General features: G+C 41.9%; 6 protein-coding genes across 6 annotated transcripts; 4 read left to right on the top strand and 2 right to left on the bottom strand.

Annotated features, from left to right (window-relative positions):
* Positions 1 to 801: 801 nt before the first annotated feature.
* On the top strand, positions 802 to 4,248 carry PCOAH_00043910 (Uncharacterized protein; the record flags this gene model as incomplete). The annotated part of the gene is made up of 1 exon (XM_020061175.1): positions 802 to 4,248. The coding sequence occupies one exon, from the start codon at positions 802 to 804 to the stop codon at positions 4,246 to 4,248; it is 3,447 nt and encodes a 1,148-aa protein (XP_019916872.1).
* Positions 4,249 to 4,277: 29 nt separating this feature from the next.
* On the top strand, positions 4,278 to 7,211 carry PCOAH_00043900 (Uncharacterized protein; the record flags this gene model as incomplete). Its single annotated transcript, XM_020061174.1, has 1 exon — positions 4,278 to 7,211. One exon carries the CDS (start codon positions 4,278 to 4,280, stop codon positions 7,209 to 7,211), a length of 2,934 nt encoding a protein of 977 aa, XP_019916948.1.
* Positions 7,212 to 7,872: 661 nt separating this feature from the next.
* On the top strand, positions 7,873 to 8,512 carry PCOAH_00043890 (Uncharacterized protein; the record flags this gene model as incomplete). Its single annotated transcript, XM_020061173.1, is given in 2 exon segments — positions 7,873 to 8,049; positions 8,063 to 8,512. The coding sequence occupies 2 exon segments, from the start codon at positions 7,873 to 7,875 to the stop codon at positions 8,510 to 8,512; spliced, it is 627 nt and encodes a 208-aa protein (XP_019916874.1).
* Positions 8,513 to 9,448: 936 nt separating this feature from the next.
* Positions 9,449 to 15,525, bottom strand: PCOAH_00043880 (Uncharacterized protein; the record flags this gene model as incomplete). The annotated part of the gene is made up of 2 exons (XM_020061172.1): positions 9,449 to 13,495; positions 13,780 to 15,525. 2 exons carry the CDS (start codon positions 15,523 to 15,525, stop codon positions 9,449 to 9,451), a joined length of 5,793 nt encoding a protein of 1,930 aa, XP_019916859.1.
* A 77-nt stretch (positions 15,526 to 15,602) lies between these two features.
* On the top strand, positions 15,603 to 17,097 carry PCOAH_00043870 (Uncharacterized protein; the record flags this gene model as incomplete). The annotated part of the gene is made up of 4 exons (XM_020061171.1): positions 15,603 to 16,073; positions 16,277 to 16,421; positions 16,645 to 16,708; positions 16,811 to 17,097. The coding sequence occupies 4 exons, from the start codon at positions 15,940 to 15,942 to the stop codon at positions 17,095 to 17,097; spliced, it is 630 nt and encodes a 209-aa protein (XP_019916617.1).
* PCOAH_00043860 (Uncharacterized protein) lies at positions 17,080 to 18,881 on the bottom strand (the record flags this gene model as incomplete). Its single annotated transcript, XM_020061170.1, has 6 exons — positions 17,080 to 17,166; positions 17,362 to 17,437; positions 17,643 to 17,740; positions 17,911 to 17,997; positions 18,083 to 18,164; positions 18,358 to 18,881. The coding sequence occupies 6 exons, from the start codon at positions 18,879 to 18,881 to the stop codon at positions 17,080 to 17,082; spliced, it is 954 nt and encodes a 317-aa protein (XP_019916499.1).
* Between the last annotated feature and the right edge of the window lie 1,512 nt (positions 18,882 to 20,393).

The raw sequence follows: 20,393 nt of genomic DNA, 5'->3' as shown, positions 1-20,393 counted from the left end.
TATAAAAATGATCATGTACGTACATAATTTTTTTTCCAAAGTAGCTAAAAATATTCTATATTAACATTGGATGTTCATAATTTTTTTTTTTTAATCTTTTCTTAAGAAAAAGGATAACAAACATTTTAAGATATTTTTAAAGGAATATATGTCTTGTTTGCAATTCCCTGGTGATGGACCTTGCATTGTCACTGCGTGAATGTTTCTACAACAGCAGGAGTAACAGATCGTTAAGTCCAACTTTACACTCTTTCAATAGAATAAAAAAAAATGTTTACACAAAAATTTTATGAACGGCAAGGTAGATAGCCAAAAAATTCTCTTTCTACAAAAAAAAAAAAAAAAAAAAAAAAAAAAAAGTTGTAAATTTTTCAAAATTGGCACTCCATACCGCTATTTTAAAACGAAAAAAAAGTCGCACACTTGTTCGAGTGCACATTTGTAAATAATTAATGAATTCTCATAAACAAATTTTACCTTTTTAATTGTTGTTGTAAGGACAAGAATGTGAGGATTGATATTTGTCGTTTTGTTCCGATTTTCATATTTGTGCCGCCTTTCGCATTTGCCCTCAATTGTGTTCTTTTGTCCCCCTTAAATGTGAAGTGTACACTGCACACCGGAAAATACATAAAATTTGTGGCACGTTCACGGATGGGGACAAAAATTCAACGTTGGACAGCGTCACGTATATATCAAACTGTATAACTCACATGAGGAACTTCCCCCCCTCTCATAAATGTTTCAGTTTTAAGATAAATAAATAAACTATTTGTTCTCCTCCCTACGGGCTTCTAAATTATGAGGGCACAAAGTGAGACGACGAAATCATCACCCCCTCTTAGGAGAATCCCCAAGAATAGAGGAACTGTTGTGCGAAATGTCAGCGAAATAAATCCAATGTCGCAACAGGAGCTAAAAAATGTCATACATGTGTACTCGGAAGCGAATAAAGCTTATTACCTAAATTGTGTAAAGAATGAAAGAAACCCCAAGAAGAAGAAAAAAAAAAACGTTTCCAAAAAGACGGAAAGTGAAGAATTTGATACACACACCCTCAACCCCTTGAACTACCGAAATGAAAAATTTGAAGAGAATGGGGCTCTTCTACATTTGCCAGGATGCAATGTTACTCCGAATTATATGTCCCAAAATCCAAGTGCAGACTATGGAGTGTCGTCCCTGGCATATGGAACACTTCACAAATCGAGTCCGTTATCATGGGGATGCGATTACCAGAAGCATTACGAACTTCCAACTATTTGTTCAATTGTAAAGTCGAAGCATCCCATTTATTCGAGACCTCAAAATGCCAAAACGGGACGAAAGAACAGCAACATTAGTCTTAAAAATAAAAGTAAGAAGAAAAATGGCATCAAACAGTTTGGAGGAAGTTGTCAAAATGATAAGTCCTTCACGGTTAAGAAGGTACCCACGTTTGGAAACGGCAAAGAAGACGAGATTGAAAACTTCCACCATGATAAGCATAAAAGTAGAGAATATGGATTTGAGAAAAACACCGTCGTAGATACTACTATGAAGGATAGGAGCTGTTCCGACAAATTAAAAGATATTTCAGACGGCACTCGTAATTATCACGGTTCTTCTAACGACTCGGAGGGAAGTAGCGTAAAGAATTCTAACTTAGCAGCATTAAAGAATGTGCTCGAAGCACGCGAACCTAACTCTAATTTTACCCTCAAAAGGGAGGACTACAACGAGGAGAGAAAGAACGATGAACCCATTATTCACCACAAGAAGAGAAGCAGGAATCAACATAACGATTTAAATTTTGTAAACCCTAGAAGAATAAACGAGATGGAAAACATACCCTCAAGTAATTCTGTAGACATCATTTTATCAAACTCGACCATATTGGAAATGAGAACTTCAGACACAGACTCAAAGGGTGCTTCCTGCTCGAGTGGAAAACACAGCGGAGATTCTTCTGACTGTTTGAACGATTCAAACATCTGTACAGATAAGAATGTCAAATCAGATTACAATGATTCGCAGGATTATTCAACCCCGCATATGGGAATGAGACGGGTGGGCAACTACAAAGAGAGGGAAAAACGGAAACATAAACGGGCAGGCCATTCAAGCAGTAAAGGTCTCAAACGTAATGGAAAATCAACTAAGGATAACCAGTTATCGCCATGTAAAGGAAACTATTATGACCCTTATTCGAATGTTGCAGAAAGAAACAAAAAACAGGGAAAGGTGTTAATCAATTGTAAGGTGCCTCACCCTGGGGAAAAGCACAACCCGAACGGTTCCGCAGATATAATGTGGGAAAACAAGAACAAGAAAAAATCGAAGCAAAGTGGGAAACATAAAAATAACGACTCTTCAAAGAATCGTTTGGACCAAGAATCAAATTCGTTTGATGAAAATTGCTCCAGTAGGGGAAAAAAAAAAGGAAAGACAAGGGGATTGAGACATGGCAAACATATGAGGAAGAACAGCCTACAGAGTAGCAGCCGTGTAAAGAACAAAAAGTCTCTAAGCATGAGAACAATCCACGCGTTAGGATGTCAAAATGGTGCGTGTGCAGGTATTCACAACAGTGTTGCATCTAAGCCAACTATTAAAGAAACCTCGAAGGTGGAACGATGCAGTTGCGTCGATGGGAAGAACACACCTAATGAGAAACTTTGTGCAAGAAACGAGACTACCAACCTGATATCTGGAAGCATTCCCCAAGGGGAAACTCTAACAAATGGCGTGAAGGAAGCACATGCTCAGGGAGGACATGTTTATGCGTATGCCCTTCGAGCTGATACAATGCCAAGGACACCATTAGTCACTTATAACATGTGCGAGACTGTACCACAGGGAGGAATGAAAAATTTATCTCAAAATGTTTTTACTGAAGTGCGACCCGAGATAGCTAATGTTAATTTGTGCGTACCGGAACATACCGCAAAGAGGTATCAGTCGGCATCCGTTGTGCCAAACTTTTCTGCTCATTCAGTTCCACAGGGGAATACGTCAATGGTGCAGAGCCATTTCGCTCGCGCGCATCCGCAGGTGATTCACGTGCCCCTAGAGCTGTCTCAAGGGAGATTGCAAGTACAAGGAGTAGCATCACAGGTGCAAGGCGTAGCAGCTCAGACGCAGGTGCCAATTTTGCAAACGCATGGACCCATTACGGCGACGCTAGCACCCTACGGACAAGCCGAATTTGCACTGAAACGTGACTCCCTTCCGCAGGGACACACTCCACAGAGTCAGGCGCAGATACAGCAATTGCCATTTATAGAAAGACCGATTGTTCTTGAACAAATTCCGCAAACGGGTGTAATTTCAAGTGGAGGACTCACAACCACTGACAAGTTTTGCAACCTCACGGAGTTAACAAACCAGTTAGTATCCGTTAATGGGGAGAACGGTAAATCGTACACTACTGCTAATGGGTTTTCCAAACCGTTTGATCAGAACTGCAATAGGTCCCACAGTATAATAGGAAACAACTCAGGCGATTTGTCAAAGAAACTGTGCGCAGAAGGCGTTTTCACAAATGCGCTAATAAAGGGAAGTGGCAATATGGACGGAAGATGCACCATTAATAGTAGTTCAAACAAATGTATAGATCAATTTAAAGGCTCCGATGGCAAGGTGACATTTTCACAGGGAGAAAGTGGAATGTCCTCATGGGTAAAAGCGTATGTAGACACACAAACTACAAGCCTGAAAGGTGAAGAGGCAAATTTGGGCTACCTAAATGTATACACAAATAAGGTAAATGAAAAGGCAAACACTAATGTTAGTAGCTCGATGGGAATTCTTCAATGTCTTTCAAATATAGAATCATCCCCCAATGATGTGTACCACCAACCTCATACTTCTCAAAATGTGGCAAATAAGAAAAGTGTCAATCCGCAGGATATGTCTCAGTTAATTAAGACTTCAAATGAGAAATTGATAAACTTGCAAAAGAAACAATTGTTAGACATATTACAAGAAAAGGGAGATGATGGATTGGCGAAGACCATTCACACAGGGGACAGTAGCCACCACACCAACGGAAACTTAAATGTTCAATCCGTTAATCAGGTGGGTGGAGAGAAATATCAGAACATGTCAGGTAGTACGGTACAGTACTTCTACGCAAATCCCGCAGAAGCTCCGCAAAACACTGCAGGTGAAACAGAAGGGGTAATTTTTTCCTCTATGCCCCAAGAAATAAGGAGCAACAACCAGCCGGCGCAAAATACCCCCCAACTATCGGGTCATTTAAACTGATTGATCCCTCCCCTATGGAAAGGCAAAGCATGCAAAGCGTTAAACATGTTAGCAATGTTAAACGTGTTAGCAATGTTGAACGTGTTGTGAATAATCCGGGGGAGGGGAACGGCAGAGAATTTGAAGGCACAAAATGGAAGGGTAATTTACTCCTTAAAGAAGCTGTAAAGGTAGATTTGCACAAATCGAACGATGAGAACTTGTTTAGAGGCAGTTACGCTAATGATCCTTCGAACATTGCCTTCACGAAGAAGAACTTGAATCTGCTTTTTTATGCAGAGGAGGAAAGGAATTCACTCGGCAATGTGGATAGGGGGGATGGCAATTCACCCACTAGTAGTGACCAAGAAAATTGTCCGCAAAGTTGTCACAATAATGTATTAAGCGCACAGTGCACAGACTCAAATGGCAACGCAGTCAGCGCAGACAATGGTGAGGAGGGCGTTGGAAACTTCATTCACGTAGGAATCGGCGCGAGGTTCAGAGAGGACGACCATGTCAGTGATCAGTGTGAGAGTGACGGGGTTGTTCGCAAAACGGAGTGGTCCTGCGGCATCAGAGGGGTGAGCAGCAACCAGATCATCGACCAGATTAGCGATAAAACCTGCGACAACGCCATAGACTTGTCTAACCGAAGCGACAATACCTGCAATGGTGATGACATCGTACGGGATAATTCTGCAAATAGTGGATGTGACAATGTTGACGTTGAACAGGGAGAAGCCACGAATGGCAGCACGCACGAAAGAAACCGTCAGGATGATGTATCTAGCAAAACGAACGCACGTGATGAAGTCAAAGGTAGCGGAATGCACGACTTGGAAGGGAAAAATACAAGAAACATTATTAAGGTTATGTACACGGAACGAGTGGAGAAATGTGACCGTGCAGAAAGCACAAAAAATGGAGAATCACCGAAGCTGAAGAAGGAGAAAATTTCTGTTAATGGCAATTTTGATGAGGAGAAGAAGCAGAATGGAGTCGTAAAATGGGTAAATTTCAACCATGACTTTGACAAATCTCCAACTTTTAACGAAAAAATGGAGGAGCTGAAATTTCTAAAAGAAATATATGAGAGGGAAAAGGTGGACAGAGGAAAAGGAAGCGACGCAGAGGTGAACCCAAATTTCAAAGTTACCACCATTTCGGGGAATCAAAAATTGCCAGTGAGGAGAAATGCTAATCTAAATTTTCACTACGGGAAGAACACTAATTTTAACAGAGAAGACAAGGTAAAGACATTTACCAGTGCATTATCTCATTTGATAAAAAACAACATGGAGGAGCGGCAAAAGGGGGGTGATAATCCGTTCGGGACATTGACCCCAACAGGTTGTACATCCTATGAACCCATTTCTGCAATTCCGAGTAGCTTCTCAGAAGAACAGAAGGTAAATAAAATAAACATAACGTACAGTCATCATCAGGATGGGAACAACGTAGACGGTCCTATGGAAGGTCGCTCCATCACGAAGGGGAACTGTGGCGAAGGAGTCATCACGTCTGAATGTGCAAGCGACAAAGGGAAGGAAAGCCAATATATGTCTTGTACAGAGCATGACGTTGCTAATTCGGATTATTCCTTCAATGGGAAGATTAATCTTTCAGAGGGAGGTGCAAATGGTGAAGAGATTAATATGCCGCGGAAGTGCCAGGAGAAGGTCACTTTTGCAGAAGGGAATCCACTTTTTGAAGACTCCAAAGTGACATATGTGGAACCATCTCCAGTAAGTAGAAAGGGCATTTCTATACAAAACAATTTTGTGTTACATAAAAATGGATGCGAGAGATTGAATCCCGGTTCGATTCATTACAGTCGTCGCAAAGAAGTGCACAGCGTGTGGTCAGGTAGAAACTTATCCAAGGGGAAAAATAAGTCTAACAAGGAATTGCCCCTGAAGGGGTCCATTAAGGGGAGCATATGTGAGAATGATGGGAAAAGGGTTGGCAGAAGGAACACCCCTGAGAAGAGGGACAAATATTCGATCCATGTGTCCGATTATTTTTCTAACCAGAATGATGACTATACCAGCTACATGATGAGTGCAGAAGGTGCGCAGAACCGTTTGGCTAGTGATGACCCGGTCGTTGTTCCCCCCTGTAACGACGCAAAATGCAACGATGATAGATATACTAGCAGAGGAAGTAATGATCCCAAGATGTTAAGGCATGTGGAGAACCAATTCGCGCGGTGGGAAGAGGCACCTGTCGGGCATGAACATATCAAAGAAGACATTTTGGCAATCGACGAACCATCAGGGAAGCCTCCACAGTTAGGAAAGATAAATAAGGATGTCACTTTCAGATGTACTGTACAAAGTAGCTTGAATAGGGAAAGCACCGAAGGGGAGAGCATTATAGGGGAAAAAGCACTTAATCGTGGTACTAATAACCAACATTGCAATAGCACCCTTTTTTGCTGCCCCGTGAAGGAAGTCACCAACGCTCCTCCGAAATGCTCTAGAACAACCACTCTGATGAATAAATTATTTGGAAAAGGAAAGAAGAGTCCAGAACATGTAGACAAAAGGGAAAAGGATTTTAAATGCGTTGATGAGGTAGCGAAAGATAATTTGGAGGAAACAAAAAGGAACTCGTTATTGGGTAAATGTTCCATTAGTTTTAAAAAAGACAAAGCTGACTTGTTCGAGCTTCCCACCGGGGAAAAACGAGGAAGAACATTCTCGTATGTGTCAAATGGAGCGAATGGGTCGAGAAGGCTGTGCACCAATTGTCCGACCATTCCCTGTGAACCGTTTAAGAGGGGTGGAAGAACTGGTACACAATTGTATAAGGCACCGATAAACTTACCTACATACGCTGATAGGAGGACATCCATTAGAAGGAACACCACTACGATGAATAACGCATCTCCTACCGCTGTCCCTTACCCTAAGTGTGAGCTTATATGCAAAATCCCGAGGAGAGCCTTCACGAGTTATTTTCAAGGCAGAGATTGTTAATGGGGTTTCCGTTTGGGGAAGGAATAACTCGTAGGAGGAGCCTACTGCAGAGGAGAAGAGGAAAAAAAAAAAAAAAAAAAAAAAAAAAGGGGGACACGAGGTGTATGTACAGTGGGGAAAAGTGCAATGTTGTGGTGTGAAGAAAAGGCGCATTCCGTTTTCATCAAATGGGTATCAAAAAAGGGGGGGATACACACACACACACATACATGTGCATAAGAGCACATGTTTTGTTTGTTAGTTCGTTTGTTTGTTTCTTTGCTTCTTTGTTTACTGACTTATTTATCATTTTTTTTTTTCTCAATCTCATAAACCGGTAAGTAAGAACCATGTGCACATTTAACGGGGCTACTGCTAAACTGAGCAGAATAGGCGGCAGCACACATTTTGCACACACGTGAGCGTCGCCATTGGGACAGAAAAGGCAAACCACGTCGGAGCGTAGCGCCACGGAAAACTCTACACCGATTGACAGAGGGTGCACATTAAAGGGAGCACGTTAGACAAGCATCTTTAATTGCAATCGGAACAATTACAAAGCTTCTGAGCTTCGTTTGGGAAGTGAAACGCTATTTTGTGGCTGTTTTCCCCTATTTGAGCTTCACCCCTACAAGATAGTAAGCAACGGAAAAAAAAAAGAAACGAAAAGAAATTGAACAAAATGGCACATCTCAGTTGTCATGACAATCTATATAATAGAACGGAGTTGTATTCCCCAGTTGGCGGTTCAACTTTGCATAGTACGTATGGAGTGCCTTTGAATTATTTTGACCCCCGGTGGGAGGGTCCGAATGGGAATCTGCTTCATACACTCCACGAGGAGAGAATGAATAGTGCAGTTCTTCCTACAGATGGGAAGAAAAAAAAAAAAAAAAAAAAAGACGAAAATTCGGATGTGCTACAATTGTAAGGCATCCACGACTGGTGAACGAAAAAGTACCGCCGACAATTGCAGCTACCTGAATGACAAATATATTAGTAAGTCCAAAAAGGGAGACTACAAACATGCAAGGATAAACATTAGGACAGATGGACATTCTACAGAAAGTGATTACACCGATGGTACTGAGGACACTGTTCCTACTTTGGACAAATGGAAGAAACCTCGAAAGAAATTTATGGGGAAGTATTTTTTTTCCGAGATAGCTAATAGTTTGCTGCACCCCTGGAATGTGTATCCCTCTACTGTACCTCAGTTGGGTGTAGTGAACCCTCACCTTGACTGTTTGCATTATTCGATAGGTGCGAAGAGAAAGTGGCGAGAACACTGCATAAAACCGGAAATTATCGTCCGATTTTAGCGCACTTGGTATGCAGCATTAAGCTGTTGAATCCGGGTTGCTCAGACTAGCACCGACTCTTCATTTGGAGGCAGATCATTCTGGGTGCTATCAAGTCAATCGTTCCTCTTTAGGGATGCCATATTTCATTTCCTGCGTGAATAAGTTCAATCCTGTGCCGTCCTCTAACCTAAGCGACGCGTTTGTTTTGTCCACCTGTGTATGTTCGTACTGCGCGTTTCAATTCGTTTGTATTTCTTTCTTTCTTTTTTTTTTTTTTTTTATGAGTAGTTGTTATTAATGTGGAACACTGCCCTGCCGTGGCCCCGCTTAGCAAAAGCGGCGCAATTGTTTTTAGCGGAGCGGACCTTCAGTTGTCTCTGCGTCTGTTTAGTCTATTACATTGTATGGCCTGCTTCGCGGTCTTTGCGCGATCTTTGCGCACCTCGAATTGTTAACCTGTAGTGACAATCAGTTAGATGCCTTTCTCCACGCGATATCACGCTATTGAGGTGGGCCCCGAAAAATGTAAAAGTACAACCATGCCACGAGTGCTCCGAAGCGAAGCGTCTCTGTTAAGGTACCGGATAAAGGGTCGCGTATCAATAAAAGGGAAACTTCCCCTGATGTGTGTAGAAACACCACGAGGGGATATAAGCATTTTAACAAAATCCACCCTCTGGGTAAAGTAACCACCAGTCGGGGCATAACAACAAATGGTGAGGGCAAAAAAAAAAAAAAAAAAATTTGTGTCCGTGTATGTCATGTAGGTTTGTAGGCACAAAAAGGGGTTTTAAAAAAATTACTTAAAAAAAGAAGAGTGGGTGGATGGGAGTGGAGTCAACAAATATACATGTGTGAACAACCCGATTGTGTGGAACAGGGGAAAAAATGCACCTTCCAATGAGGGTTGTCAAAATTGTGGGTATTGGCTTTCCCAAAATGGGTTACAGTTCACTATGCAGCTTCTTCCCTTTCCTTCTGCGTATCTTCTACCATTTTATTAAAAATTTGTTGAGCGTCTTTAAATAGGTTCTTATAGGAATCACTCAATTGAAGATGTGTATCCGTTTTAATCACATCTGAGCACTTATGGAATAGTTGCATGAATAGGTTTTTATCTGTCACTGCTTCTTCTACGTTGAATGTTTCCTTCTCATTGGTGGTCATTTTTACTTTCTTAAATTTAGAGGTGTTAAGAAGAGCCTTCATGTGATTTAGTCTGTCTAGAAGGAGGTAGTGCGTCTTGATGTACCTCATCAGATCGGGGTTGTAAATATGTAATTTTAGTTCAGTTCCTTTTTGATAAATATTTTTCAGTTCCTCTGTAGGGTGGTTTTTAAAGCGCTTTGTCTTTACGCTGTTTTTTACATTTTCGATGAAGGCTTTTCTTTCTCTCATCATTTTGGTGTTTTCCATTTTCATATTTTTTGTATCACTTAGCTGAATGTAGGACGTATTTACTTTTTTGATGGCGTTTATGAGATCCTGCAGGTTTTCAATTGGGGGGTCTATTTTGCGTTGAAGGTAGAATTTTCCCTCATTATGATGATGATCCGTTTGGTTTTCATCGCAGCTTGGGATGGGGTCTTCCTCTGGAACGTTTCCCCCTCCGTTGGTGAGACCGCCTGTTACTTTTTCACTCCCCCTGTGGTCATATGCACCATTTTTTGTCATATCTGTAAGGGCACAATTCTTTTTAACAAAGGACCTGGTTCTACTTCCAATTTTACCCCCAAGAGAATGGAAGGTATTTTCCCGAAGTTGTAATTCTGCATCCATTTTTATTTTAAAAATGTCTACTTTGTTTTTTAAATTGTAGGTGGCCTTCACATCATCGATGGTTTTCTTTGCGTCCGTGGAAAGGGAAAGGAAACTATCGAAGGAGGCTTCAAACTCTTTGCTCGTGGGGTCATCCGCCTTGCGCTTTCTTTCTTCCTTTTCTGTGTTCGGGGGGATATCCAGCAGCTTGGCGAATGGGTACTTGTCAAACTTGTCTAGTTTGTCCCCGTTTTCGGGCGCAGCAAAGTTGAGGTAACGGGTTTCACTCCCCACGGCCTGGAGCATCTGTGCGAAGTCGCTCCTTCCAACCCTGTCGTTTCCTGGGTGAAGAAGTTTTGACTCCACATAGGCTAATGTCTCTTTGGATAAACTTAAAACGGAGGACAGACCTTGAAAAAAGTGTTCATTGCTCATGGATGGTTCTAGGTCGGTGCTTTCACCCGCTTTGTTGGTGCATAGGAGGTCATCATAGTTGTTATTACTGAGGGGGCTAACCGAACTGTATGTTCCCTTAGTGCATTTGTTGCTTTTCCTATAACACATGTGAGAGTTCTCCCCCAAAGGTAAGGCGCCGGGGATGTCACCGCTACACGCCTTTGAGAGGTGCCTAAAAATATGGTCGTAATTGCCCCGATAGCGAAGTAGTAGGTCATTTTTTAGCGAAAAAATATTGTCCATATGTTTAGACTGGCCAGCCAATGTTAGATTCTCCAAATTTATTTTACCAAAGTCAAAGAATTTTTTCATTTCGTTTTCTACGTCCTCGTTGGAGGTGTCTTCCTCTAGGGAAACATCATCAGAGAAGTTTAACAAAACGTTTAAAAGGATATTTGGATGATTATGTGAATAATTTTTTGAGGGTGCTTCACTTATGTTGTTTCCCCTTTGAGGTAGACAAACTGGTGAGCTGTTCTGACTCAACCCCTTCTGGGCAGTGTCGCTAAGCATATTTACCTCCACCTGAAGGAGGTACGAATCGCTGGTGGTCAATTCTACGTGTTTGAAAAAGACGTTTTTCTTCCTTCTTCTCTTTAGTATAATTTCTCTTCCCCAGTTGCTTGTAATAAAATTCAAGTTGGCACATTTCTCATGGGTGATTTTCTTCCGCTTTACTTTTATTATTTTGACGACAAAATTTTTGAATAAATGTGGGTTCCTCAGATCCACGTAAATGGAACCCCATGTTCTCTCACTCTTACTATTGATGGTGATTTTTTTTATTACCTTAAATCGTTTTATTTTCTTTTGGCAATTGTAGGTGTTGAGGTGGAGAGTGTCGTCTATCCCAACTTTCGTTTGGTTGTTTTTTTTTTCTTCAACCGGGGGCGATTCGTTGTAGTTTTCCGCCACTGTGGGGTTATCATTCTTTGGATCAATCCTTTCTGAGGTGTTCTCCTTGTGGCAGCCATTCTTTACGCCCAGGTCAATATGTTCACCTTTGTCGTTGAAGGCATAACTTTTGCAGAAGGACGAAACTTCGCTAACCCGTATGTTTGTCTTTTTTCTCTTCGTGTGTTCTTCCGAGGAAGTGTCTTTCTCGCTAGACGGGGAAGCAATGGCTACCTCAAAATGGAGGTCCTTTCCGATTAGCCTCTCCACCTTTTTTGACACGACTAGAAAGAGGTAGGTGCATTCGTCCTTACCCTCAACTTCATCATTATCATATGGAGGAATGCAAATTTTCTGAATAAAATTTTCCATCGAAATTTTGTAAAAAATATTTTTCATTCCATTGTGGGAATCATCTTCTTCGTCGTCTTCGTCTTCATCTTCCTGCTCTGTATTGTTCTCATTTTTTCCCGATTTTTCTGATTTTTTTTTTTTTTTTTTTTTTCTTCCCTTTGCATTTTGCACATCAGAGATTCCCTTCCATTTTGTTACGTTACAAATGTACAGGTCTAAATGGGGCATAACCCTTAACTCATTCGCCTTCTGAATTAGGTAAAAAAATTGTGCAGGTATGTTCCTCACTTGAGGGACTGTCACTGTATATTTTAGCAGCACCTTCATCGGGCATTCCTCCCCTATATTCAGTGTCTTCCTTAAAAACGCCATTTTCATTTTTAATTTTTTTTCAAGATATTCTTCTACAGTCATGAAGGAGCAGCTAATCAGTTTTTCTTCACTTGCTGAATGGAGCGAATTGTTTCCATGTTGTGTGTCATCCGATTTTTTTACCTGTTTTGAGGTTCCCCCATCTTTTGTTTTGTTTTTTTTGTTCCCCTCGAGCCATTCCACGGAAAAGTCGCCCCTCCTGCTGCGCTTCACATACACAAGGAAGAAATGTTCCATGTTCCCCCTTAGGTGTATATTCCTTTTGCAAATTTCTTCATCAAAGTGGTAGTCCCTCCATTTATCGTGTCCACTATTGTTTAGAAAAAGGTTTGGAGATAGGACGCGGGTGGGGTTGCTTTTCCTGTCCGTTTTATCCCCCCCTTTTGCATCCTCATTTCGTGTGAGCCTCTCTTCGCCTATTTTCCTGACGAAGCACTCGCAATTTAGGATGTCCCTGGGGGAGAGCACCGCGTGTTTTTCCTCTGAGTGCAGACCGGAGTTATCATCACCACAGCAGCTATTTGGATTCGTGACAACTCCTTCTGGGACATTGCCCAGTTTTGATGTCAAAAAGGTGAGAAGTCCCCCTTGGTGGTTGTCAGCGTGGGTGAAGGTAGGCCGTTTTTCCTTGCACCTTTTCCTCCTTCCAACTTTGCAGGAAAAAAAAGAAAAACAAAATTCGTGCAGCCCGTCAGATGAAGCTTCCTCACTTCGCCCTACAAGTGCATCATTCGAATTGGTATGATTGCTGCCACTTGGCCCATTTTGCGTTTTAAAATCGCCCAAAAGGGGTGACATTTCAAAGTTGCTTCCTCCCCGATTGATGCAGACAGAACAAATGAGAAAAAGGTATGGGAAGTTCTCCTCCTGTGTGGCGTTAGAAGCACTTGACACAGCGTCACGATTGCTGTCTTTATTCTTCAGTTTGGCCTTATTATGATTTTTTTGAGTCCCCTCCATTTTAGCAGTCCTATTTTTAGCATACCTGTTGGTGGACACAACTTCGAAGTGGCTTCTGTTCACAAGGAAAAAAATCGTTTCCCCTTTGGCTAAGAAGTTACCATTTGTTTTTATTAAATATTGGCATGTGTAGTTCACGTTGATTGTTTGGGTAAGTCTCTCCAGTTCGCCTTCGTCCAGCCATTTGTCGAGGTCCTTCTGGGCGTTCTGCCAGGGTGCACGCGTATACACGTGTGTAGGCGTGCCGATGTGGGTCCCCTTTTGTTGCACATCCGGTTGGTGGTGCATCATTGCACAAAATGGACGATTCGGTAGGGTCACCGTACTGCGTTAACTGCAAAATGAACTAACTGCGGAGGGTGCTCACTACGACTTTGCAACTGTTTAGTATTACGCACGCATTAATATACGTTCGTCAAAACGAACTCCCTGCCTGACACACATTTACACTGGTTGGTTCTATCTAAATATGCACAACGTGCAGGAATTACCTTTTTGCCCGACTTGGAGGTACCCATTCGGGGGAGTCTGCCATCCGATTCTTCGCTGACCGTTTTGCCACGCTTGGTGCTATTCTTACCGTCTCCTAAAATTTTCCTAATTAGCTGGAGCACCTGTTGTGTGTTATCCTCATTCACGGTAATGTCATGTGTGTCACAATTGGCATCCTTGCAACTGTCTGTTTGGGGTTCCCTGCTTCTGTCACGTGCGTTCAGACTTTTATCTGTCTCCTGGTTTTCTTCATTTCCCCGTTCGGGATTACCATTCGGGGGAGTCTGTGTATTTACTGGAACCAATTCTGTGTCTTTAATTCGGATGTTTCCCCTATCGTTGATGTAAGCATACCCTTTGGGGAAAACATCCTTCTTTGCTTTAAGCACAGACTGTTGGTAGTCTGAGTAGGGTGTACAATGGCGAGGCTTCACATTTTCGCATTTTATTTTTATATAATCTTTTTCGACTGAGCAGATGAGGAAGAAGAAGCGCTCAGGCGGGTGATCCTCATGAGGGGGGGAGCTCTTCAAGGTTCCGCTGGAAGAGAAGCTGCTATTTGGAACAACACATAGGTTTGCTCTCGTGTCTTCCTTTCTCTTCCCAGTGTGCACTTCGTTGGTTGTTTCCTCCGAATGGTCAGCGTTTTGTTCATCATGTAAGTAGAGGGGTGAAGTAACCACCTCAGCATGGTCACAAGAATTGACACTTCCCCTTCCAAGGAGCACCGCACAGGGGATGAAAAAACATTTTTCCGCCCGTAGGTGGTTTCCGAAGGGGATAAAGTCGTGTGACTTGTTTATACATTTCAGCCCCGTTAACATCTCAAGAAGGTAATAATGATAATCGGGTAGGTGAAAAATTCTAAAGCAAGTTAGCAAAGCTTCCATAAGAATATGTGACCATAACTCTTTCTCATCGACAGAATGGCAGGACAAAATTTGATTCTTCTCATCGTATGGCAGGGTTAAGTGCACAAAAACTAAACGCCATTTATTATTTATATATAATTTAACAAAATAGTAGCTCAATTTGTTTGGGACTGGAAAGGAGGAACTCGTTTGTGGATGTATCAACTCGTACAAATAATTCCCCCTAGGTATGAGGGCTTTATTCTCTTTTATTAAGCACACAGAGGAGTAAAAAAATCTGAAAAAATCCACTTCCTCCTTATACGTCACGTCTGCATTTCGGCATTCATAATTTTGATACGTCACTATGCACTGTCCATGTGTTTCTCCTCCTTTATCATTTTGGTGCTTTTTAAAATGTTGTTCCGTGTCTTGGTCCAGTTTTTCCAGTTGCTTTAAGAACCCCTCTATGTAGTTCATCTTCTCGCGTAATAACAGCGCTTTTTCTTCTTTTTTCTTTTTTTTCTTCTTTCCTTGATCAGGGGGGTATACCAAGTCATCAGGCCTGTTGTTGCGGCATTTGTTCTTTTCCGTCATTAGCGTGTCGTTCTTCCCCTCTTCGCCTTCACCACACTGTCTGCCATCATCCGGTCGTACCTCCTCTGATTGACATTCGGGAAAGTAATTTGGATCTTTCCAGTGGTGCACTTTTTGGCCGCACATTTTTAACCAAGTGTCGACCCGTTTGGCTTCCCTTTTGGCGCGCCCTTTGCCCGTCCTCCCCAGAGAGGGATCCCGTAGCACCTCCTCAGTTACGTATTTTTTCCACAAGTCAAGCGCATTTTTATTGCCCCGGAAATCTACAATTCTGTGCTTCAGAAGGGTGTCCTCCATTGCACTATTTTTTTTCTTCGCACAACTGCGGCACTGGCTGTTGCATTTGCAGTGGCATTTGCAATGGCCTTTTTTTTTTTTTTTTTTCTCACAATTTGTAGTATTTTTTGTTCACGTTTTGACAACCATTTTTTTTTTTTCTGCCCTTTTTTGTTTATCGCTTTTAGTATACGACCTTGCTTCGCATTCCCCTGAAGGTAAATTAAAAAGGGGGTAAAGTTATCAGGAGTGGAATTCCAAAAGGGAGGACGCCTTCAGCCCTTGGGTAAAATTACAGCAGTGAATTTTCGTCCCCTTTTGTGGAGCTTCTTCCTCCTCATCCGTGGGGGGAGCAGCTCGGCTGTTCTGCAATTTGACGACTTTCCAAATTGACGGCTTCACAGAAACCGCTATAACATTTGGGGGGAAAGCAAAATGGCGCGGAACGTTGAAAAGGGGAGGTCGATGCTGAACCAGTGGCTGAAGGCCAAGGAGCTCAGTGAACAGAAAAGTTTTTTTAAAATTCCCAAGAGGGTTAATGAAGTGGAAGATTTGGAGACCGCTGTGTCGTGGTAAGCAAAAAAGGGAGAGAAGCGGAAAGGAAGCGCATTGTTATGCCTTTTTTTTCCCCCTCACAAATATGCCTCCATCGCTGTATTTAATTCGCTGCGTGTCTTTGCCCTCCCTGCGCGGAAATAAATATACACCTTGACGTAGGTACCCACGTGTGTTCCCTTTTTTTTTTTTTTTTTTTTTTTTGTCTCCTCCCCAGCCGCAGACATATCATCAAAGAAATATGCAACAAAATAAAAGAGATCCAAAACTACAGTTTGAGCGACCAGCATATAAGGGAGCTGAACGACCAGATAAATAAATTAATATCTATAAAAAATAAGTGGGAAATTCGGATAATAGAGGTAAGGAAGGCACTACCAACCATTGCACCGTCGCGTGAGTGACGCGGGGAGCCTAGAAAAATGTGGACAGAATGATTACGATCTCCATATGGAAGCGCTTCTTATGGCAATACAACACGTCACTTATGGCCCCACTTATCGTTCAACTTAGCGCGCTTTTAAAACGCCCAATTTGACACCCCACATAATGTTGCATTACTGCTTTTTTTCCACTTTTTTTCAGCTCGGTGGACCGGATTACCAAACGGAGTCGAACACGCTGATCAACGCGCACTGTAAGTTTGCACGTTTGGCTAGTGTGCCCCTTCGTTTGCTCATTTGTGGTGTTTTCCCCTCACGCAGCATATGTTTCTCCTTTTAATACCTTTTTCTGCATTTCCACCCCGCAGGCAGCGAACTGAAGGGAAACAACAACTACAAGTACTTCGGGGCGGCGAAAAACTTGAAGGGCGTAAAGGAACTACTATTAAAAGAAAGCGATGATCGGAAAAAGTTTATTTTAAAAAAAAAAAAAGAAAACAGATTTTTCGATAAGTATGTAAATATTCACTACTTCGGTTATTGTGATGATCAGAATGAAATGCTACTGAAGGAAGAATTGAAAATGCAGGATCGACTCGAAAAAAACGATTTAAAAACATTAAAAAGGATGAGATCACTAAAAAATTATAATTAACGCAAAGCAGGAGTAGAGAAGGAATATCGGATAGGCCACAAGGTATCGTTGGCTGTTCATCCGGAGAGCCTACGGAGACGGGGCGAAAAGAAAAAACACATTTGGCAATATATATATATATACACATGAAGGGGGAGTTAAAAATGCACACAAATTGCACATGTATGTTTTCGTAGCAAAGGTGGGCATGTACTACGCCACTTCACCGATGCAGCATACACATGCCAGCGGTGATTATTTTATTTATTTTTTTTTTTTCCGTACCACTTCGAAAAAGCGCGACGCTGTGAGGGCCGACCAGGATATACAACAAAAGGAGATGGTGTATCCCTTCTTCGACCTGCAGAATGAAAACAAAGCGTAATTTGCCAACGTGGCAAAATTTTTCCTTTTTTTTTGTGCACTGTGTGTGCAACATTTTTGGTACTTGTGTGCGCATTGCCGAGGCACCATTGAGGTCTTTTTTTTTTTTTTTTTGTTTTCGTGTAATTAACCCATGGGCCTTTCACCCGTGCTGCCAACCCACGAGGAAATTTTCCCGTTACCTCAAATTGATAATTATTGAAATGAAGGACAAAATGACCAGCGGAAGCAGTGCGTAGCCCAGCATGCTTATCGTGCGGTACAGGTCCAGTGTTAGACTCTGAAGTGAAGGGGTTCCAAAAGGGAAAAGAAATTAAACAAATAATCATAATAAAAACGGGGAAATGGCTTTTTTTTTTCTGGCACATGTACAAGTGTGCACCACTTTTACGAAATCACACATGGGGGAAGCACTTCATACATTTTTTTTTTTTTTTTTTTTTCCCCCACCTGGCTCATCATGTTAAGAAGAAGATATATGCTCAGGCTGCTGACAATTCCGATCAGGTAGATGTAACTGAAGGAGGCTTTTCCGGCCTGCAGAGAGGGGAGGAGGGTGCGATTTTTTTGGTACGCCAACGGGTTAATTATTATTTAGTGAGCAGAATGGTGCGCTTCTTACCAGTAGCAGTATGAACCCCAAAGCGAGGACAATGATTAGCGGCCCGGATAAATCTGAATTTTCGAATAACGTGTCATCGATTCTAGGGGGGGGGTGACATAAGTGCATAATGAGGTAATTAGCAAATGCACACATGTAGAATGCGTATAATTTGGAGCCATTTTGGAAAGACCCCTCCGAAATGTGTGATGTGACTCTCTTTCCCCTATTTATGTGCACACTTATTAGACGGGCGAACCGTTATGGAGGGTTACACCATCAGGTGCACTTCTTACTTGTAGAACATAAAAACAGATTTCATCCTTTTCGAAATTAAATCGAAATTAATTCCTAATTCTTCCAGTAGGGGCAGTTCTTCTTCCTCCTCTTCATCTTCCTCTTCCCTTTTAGGTACGTTTTCTTTTAATTTATTTTTATTTGCTGAGATAAAATTTCCAAAAAAGGATTCCCCGCTTGTGCCCACATCGTGGTTAGCATTTGGCGGGTTGTTAAATGGGCTCGTCACCACGTTGTTCTGTTGGTGGTTGTGATGGATGTTGCCGCGGCCGCTTCCGCTATTTTGTGTGAAGTTGAATCCTTTTGGTGCCACACTACTTTGCTGGAAGTTATTTTCAAAGGGGGCACTTGGGATCACATTGTTGCTTGGCTTGTTGTAGCCACCTTCATATATTTTTTTACTCACATATGGGTTTGTGACGTTGCCTAGGTTGTTCAGGTTACTTTCGTTGGCCCCAAAACTGGGGTCTTCATCATTTCGATTATTTCCACGGTTTATGATTTTCTGGTTGTAATAGTTCATTTTGCACAGGGTGGTCGTTACAAAGTGGTGGAAGTTACTTTTTACTGAGGATGGTTATTTGCTAATGTTGGATAATGCCCTTAACGTAGTATCCCTTGAGGGGTCACTATACACCCTGTGCTTTCTCGTTGTCTCACCACTTGTCCTTTCGCTGGTGGAGCACATCTCAAAGGAGACAAAGGTATGACTTTGCATAAGTTGGTAGCCCCCCTCCTACTTACAAAGCCCGTTGTGTTAGCTGGACGATGTACACCTTGGAACAAACAACGGCTTGAAAGTGACTCTTACGTGTTGTATGCAAAAGGGCAATGTCCAGTTGGTTAACGGGGGACTACACAACTTTGGTTCTTCCCAAGCGGAATTTAGGAAGCATGGGGGGGAAAAATGAACATGAAAGGAAGAAAATACGTTTCCTTAGTGAGATAAAAATAAAATAAGGTAAAAGAGGCACAATATAGATTATCGTACGTGTGCACGTACATATGGGCGCGCTTATTTACAAACTAAGGCGCCTTCCCCCTCACAGTTTGGGTATACTATACATATGCATTGTTGTCATTTTTTTTTTTTTTTCCCGTTTCGAGTAAACTCCAATATGTAGCAATGAATACTCAAACGGGGGGATATCATCAGTACTGTTTGATTGTGCCCCTCTGCCATTCTTTTTCATTTCTTCTTCTTCAGTTAAAATGGGAAAAATTTACCAATTTTTCAGGACGAAGATTCAAATGAATGAACGAATGAACGGCAACGGGACTGGAAACATTATGCATGTATTTGTTATGTATAAATTATTGCATAGCACTTTGCTACGCCTACCTACCGCTTTGTTTAGTGTTTTCCTTTTTTTTTTTTTTTTTTTTTTTTTTTTTTTTCCTGCCACTCTCGCGAGAATGAAAAAATTGCCATTTAGAGTGCTTACATTTAGGGAATCCTTTCTTTTCTTATTTTTACTCTTTTTGTAAATTTTCTGTTATTTTATTATTTCTTTATTTTTTGCTTAAAGGGGGTTTTAAATAAATTACCCTTCTTTTCGTTGGTAATTTTTGTGGCTTATCGTTATAAGCAGCGCCTTTTTTTTTTTTTTTTTTTTTTTTGTTTATCGTCGGGAAAACAGTTCTTCTCTGTCATTCACGTCGCTTTGTTGGTCTACCCTTCGTTGTATGCGGCTTGGTCTTCGCGTGATCCTCGTTGCGCCATCGGACAACAGGGGAAGGTTGGCTTATATCCGATTAGCCCACGACGGTTTAGCTTCCTTGTGCGTCCGCGTAAACACCACCAATGGTAGAAAACGCATGCAGTAAAGTCCACGCAAGGGTAGATCCACACCTGTCTTAGCACAACCTGGTTATGCGTATTCCACTTCATCCACGCTAACATTATAGGGGCACATGTGATGCCGTCCTATATCTCACCCCCAAGGTTTCAACCCACCTGTATACAAATGTGTAGATAAAGAGCAGCAGCTTCTTCCCCCCCATAAGTAGTATTTTTCACCGCCCTTCTCCCCGA

Source organism: Plasmodium coatneyi, chromosome 12 (assembly GCF_001680005.1).
Source record: "Plasmodium coatneyi strain Hackeri chromosome 12, complete sequence".
Taxonomy (NCBI): Eukaryota; Apicomplexa; class Aconoidasida; order Haemosporida; family Plasmodiidae; genus Plasmodium; species Plasmodium coatneyi.
The sequence above is the reverse complement of the archived record's forward strand: the minus strand, read 5'-3'. Positions and strand labels throughout refer to the sequence as shown.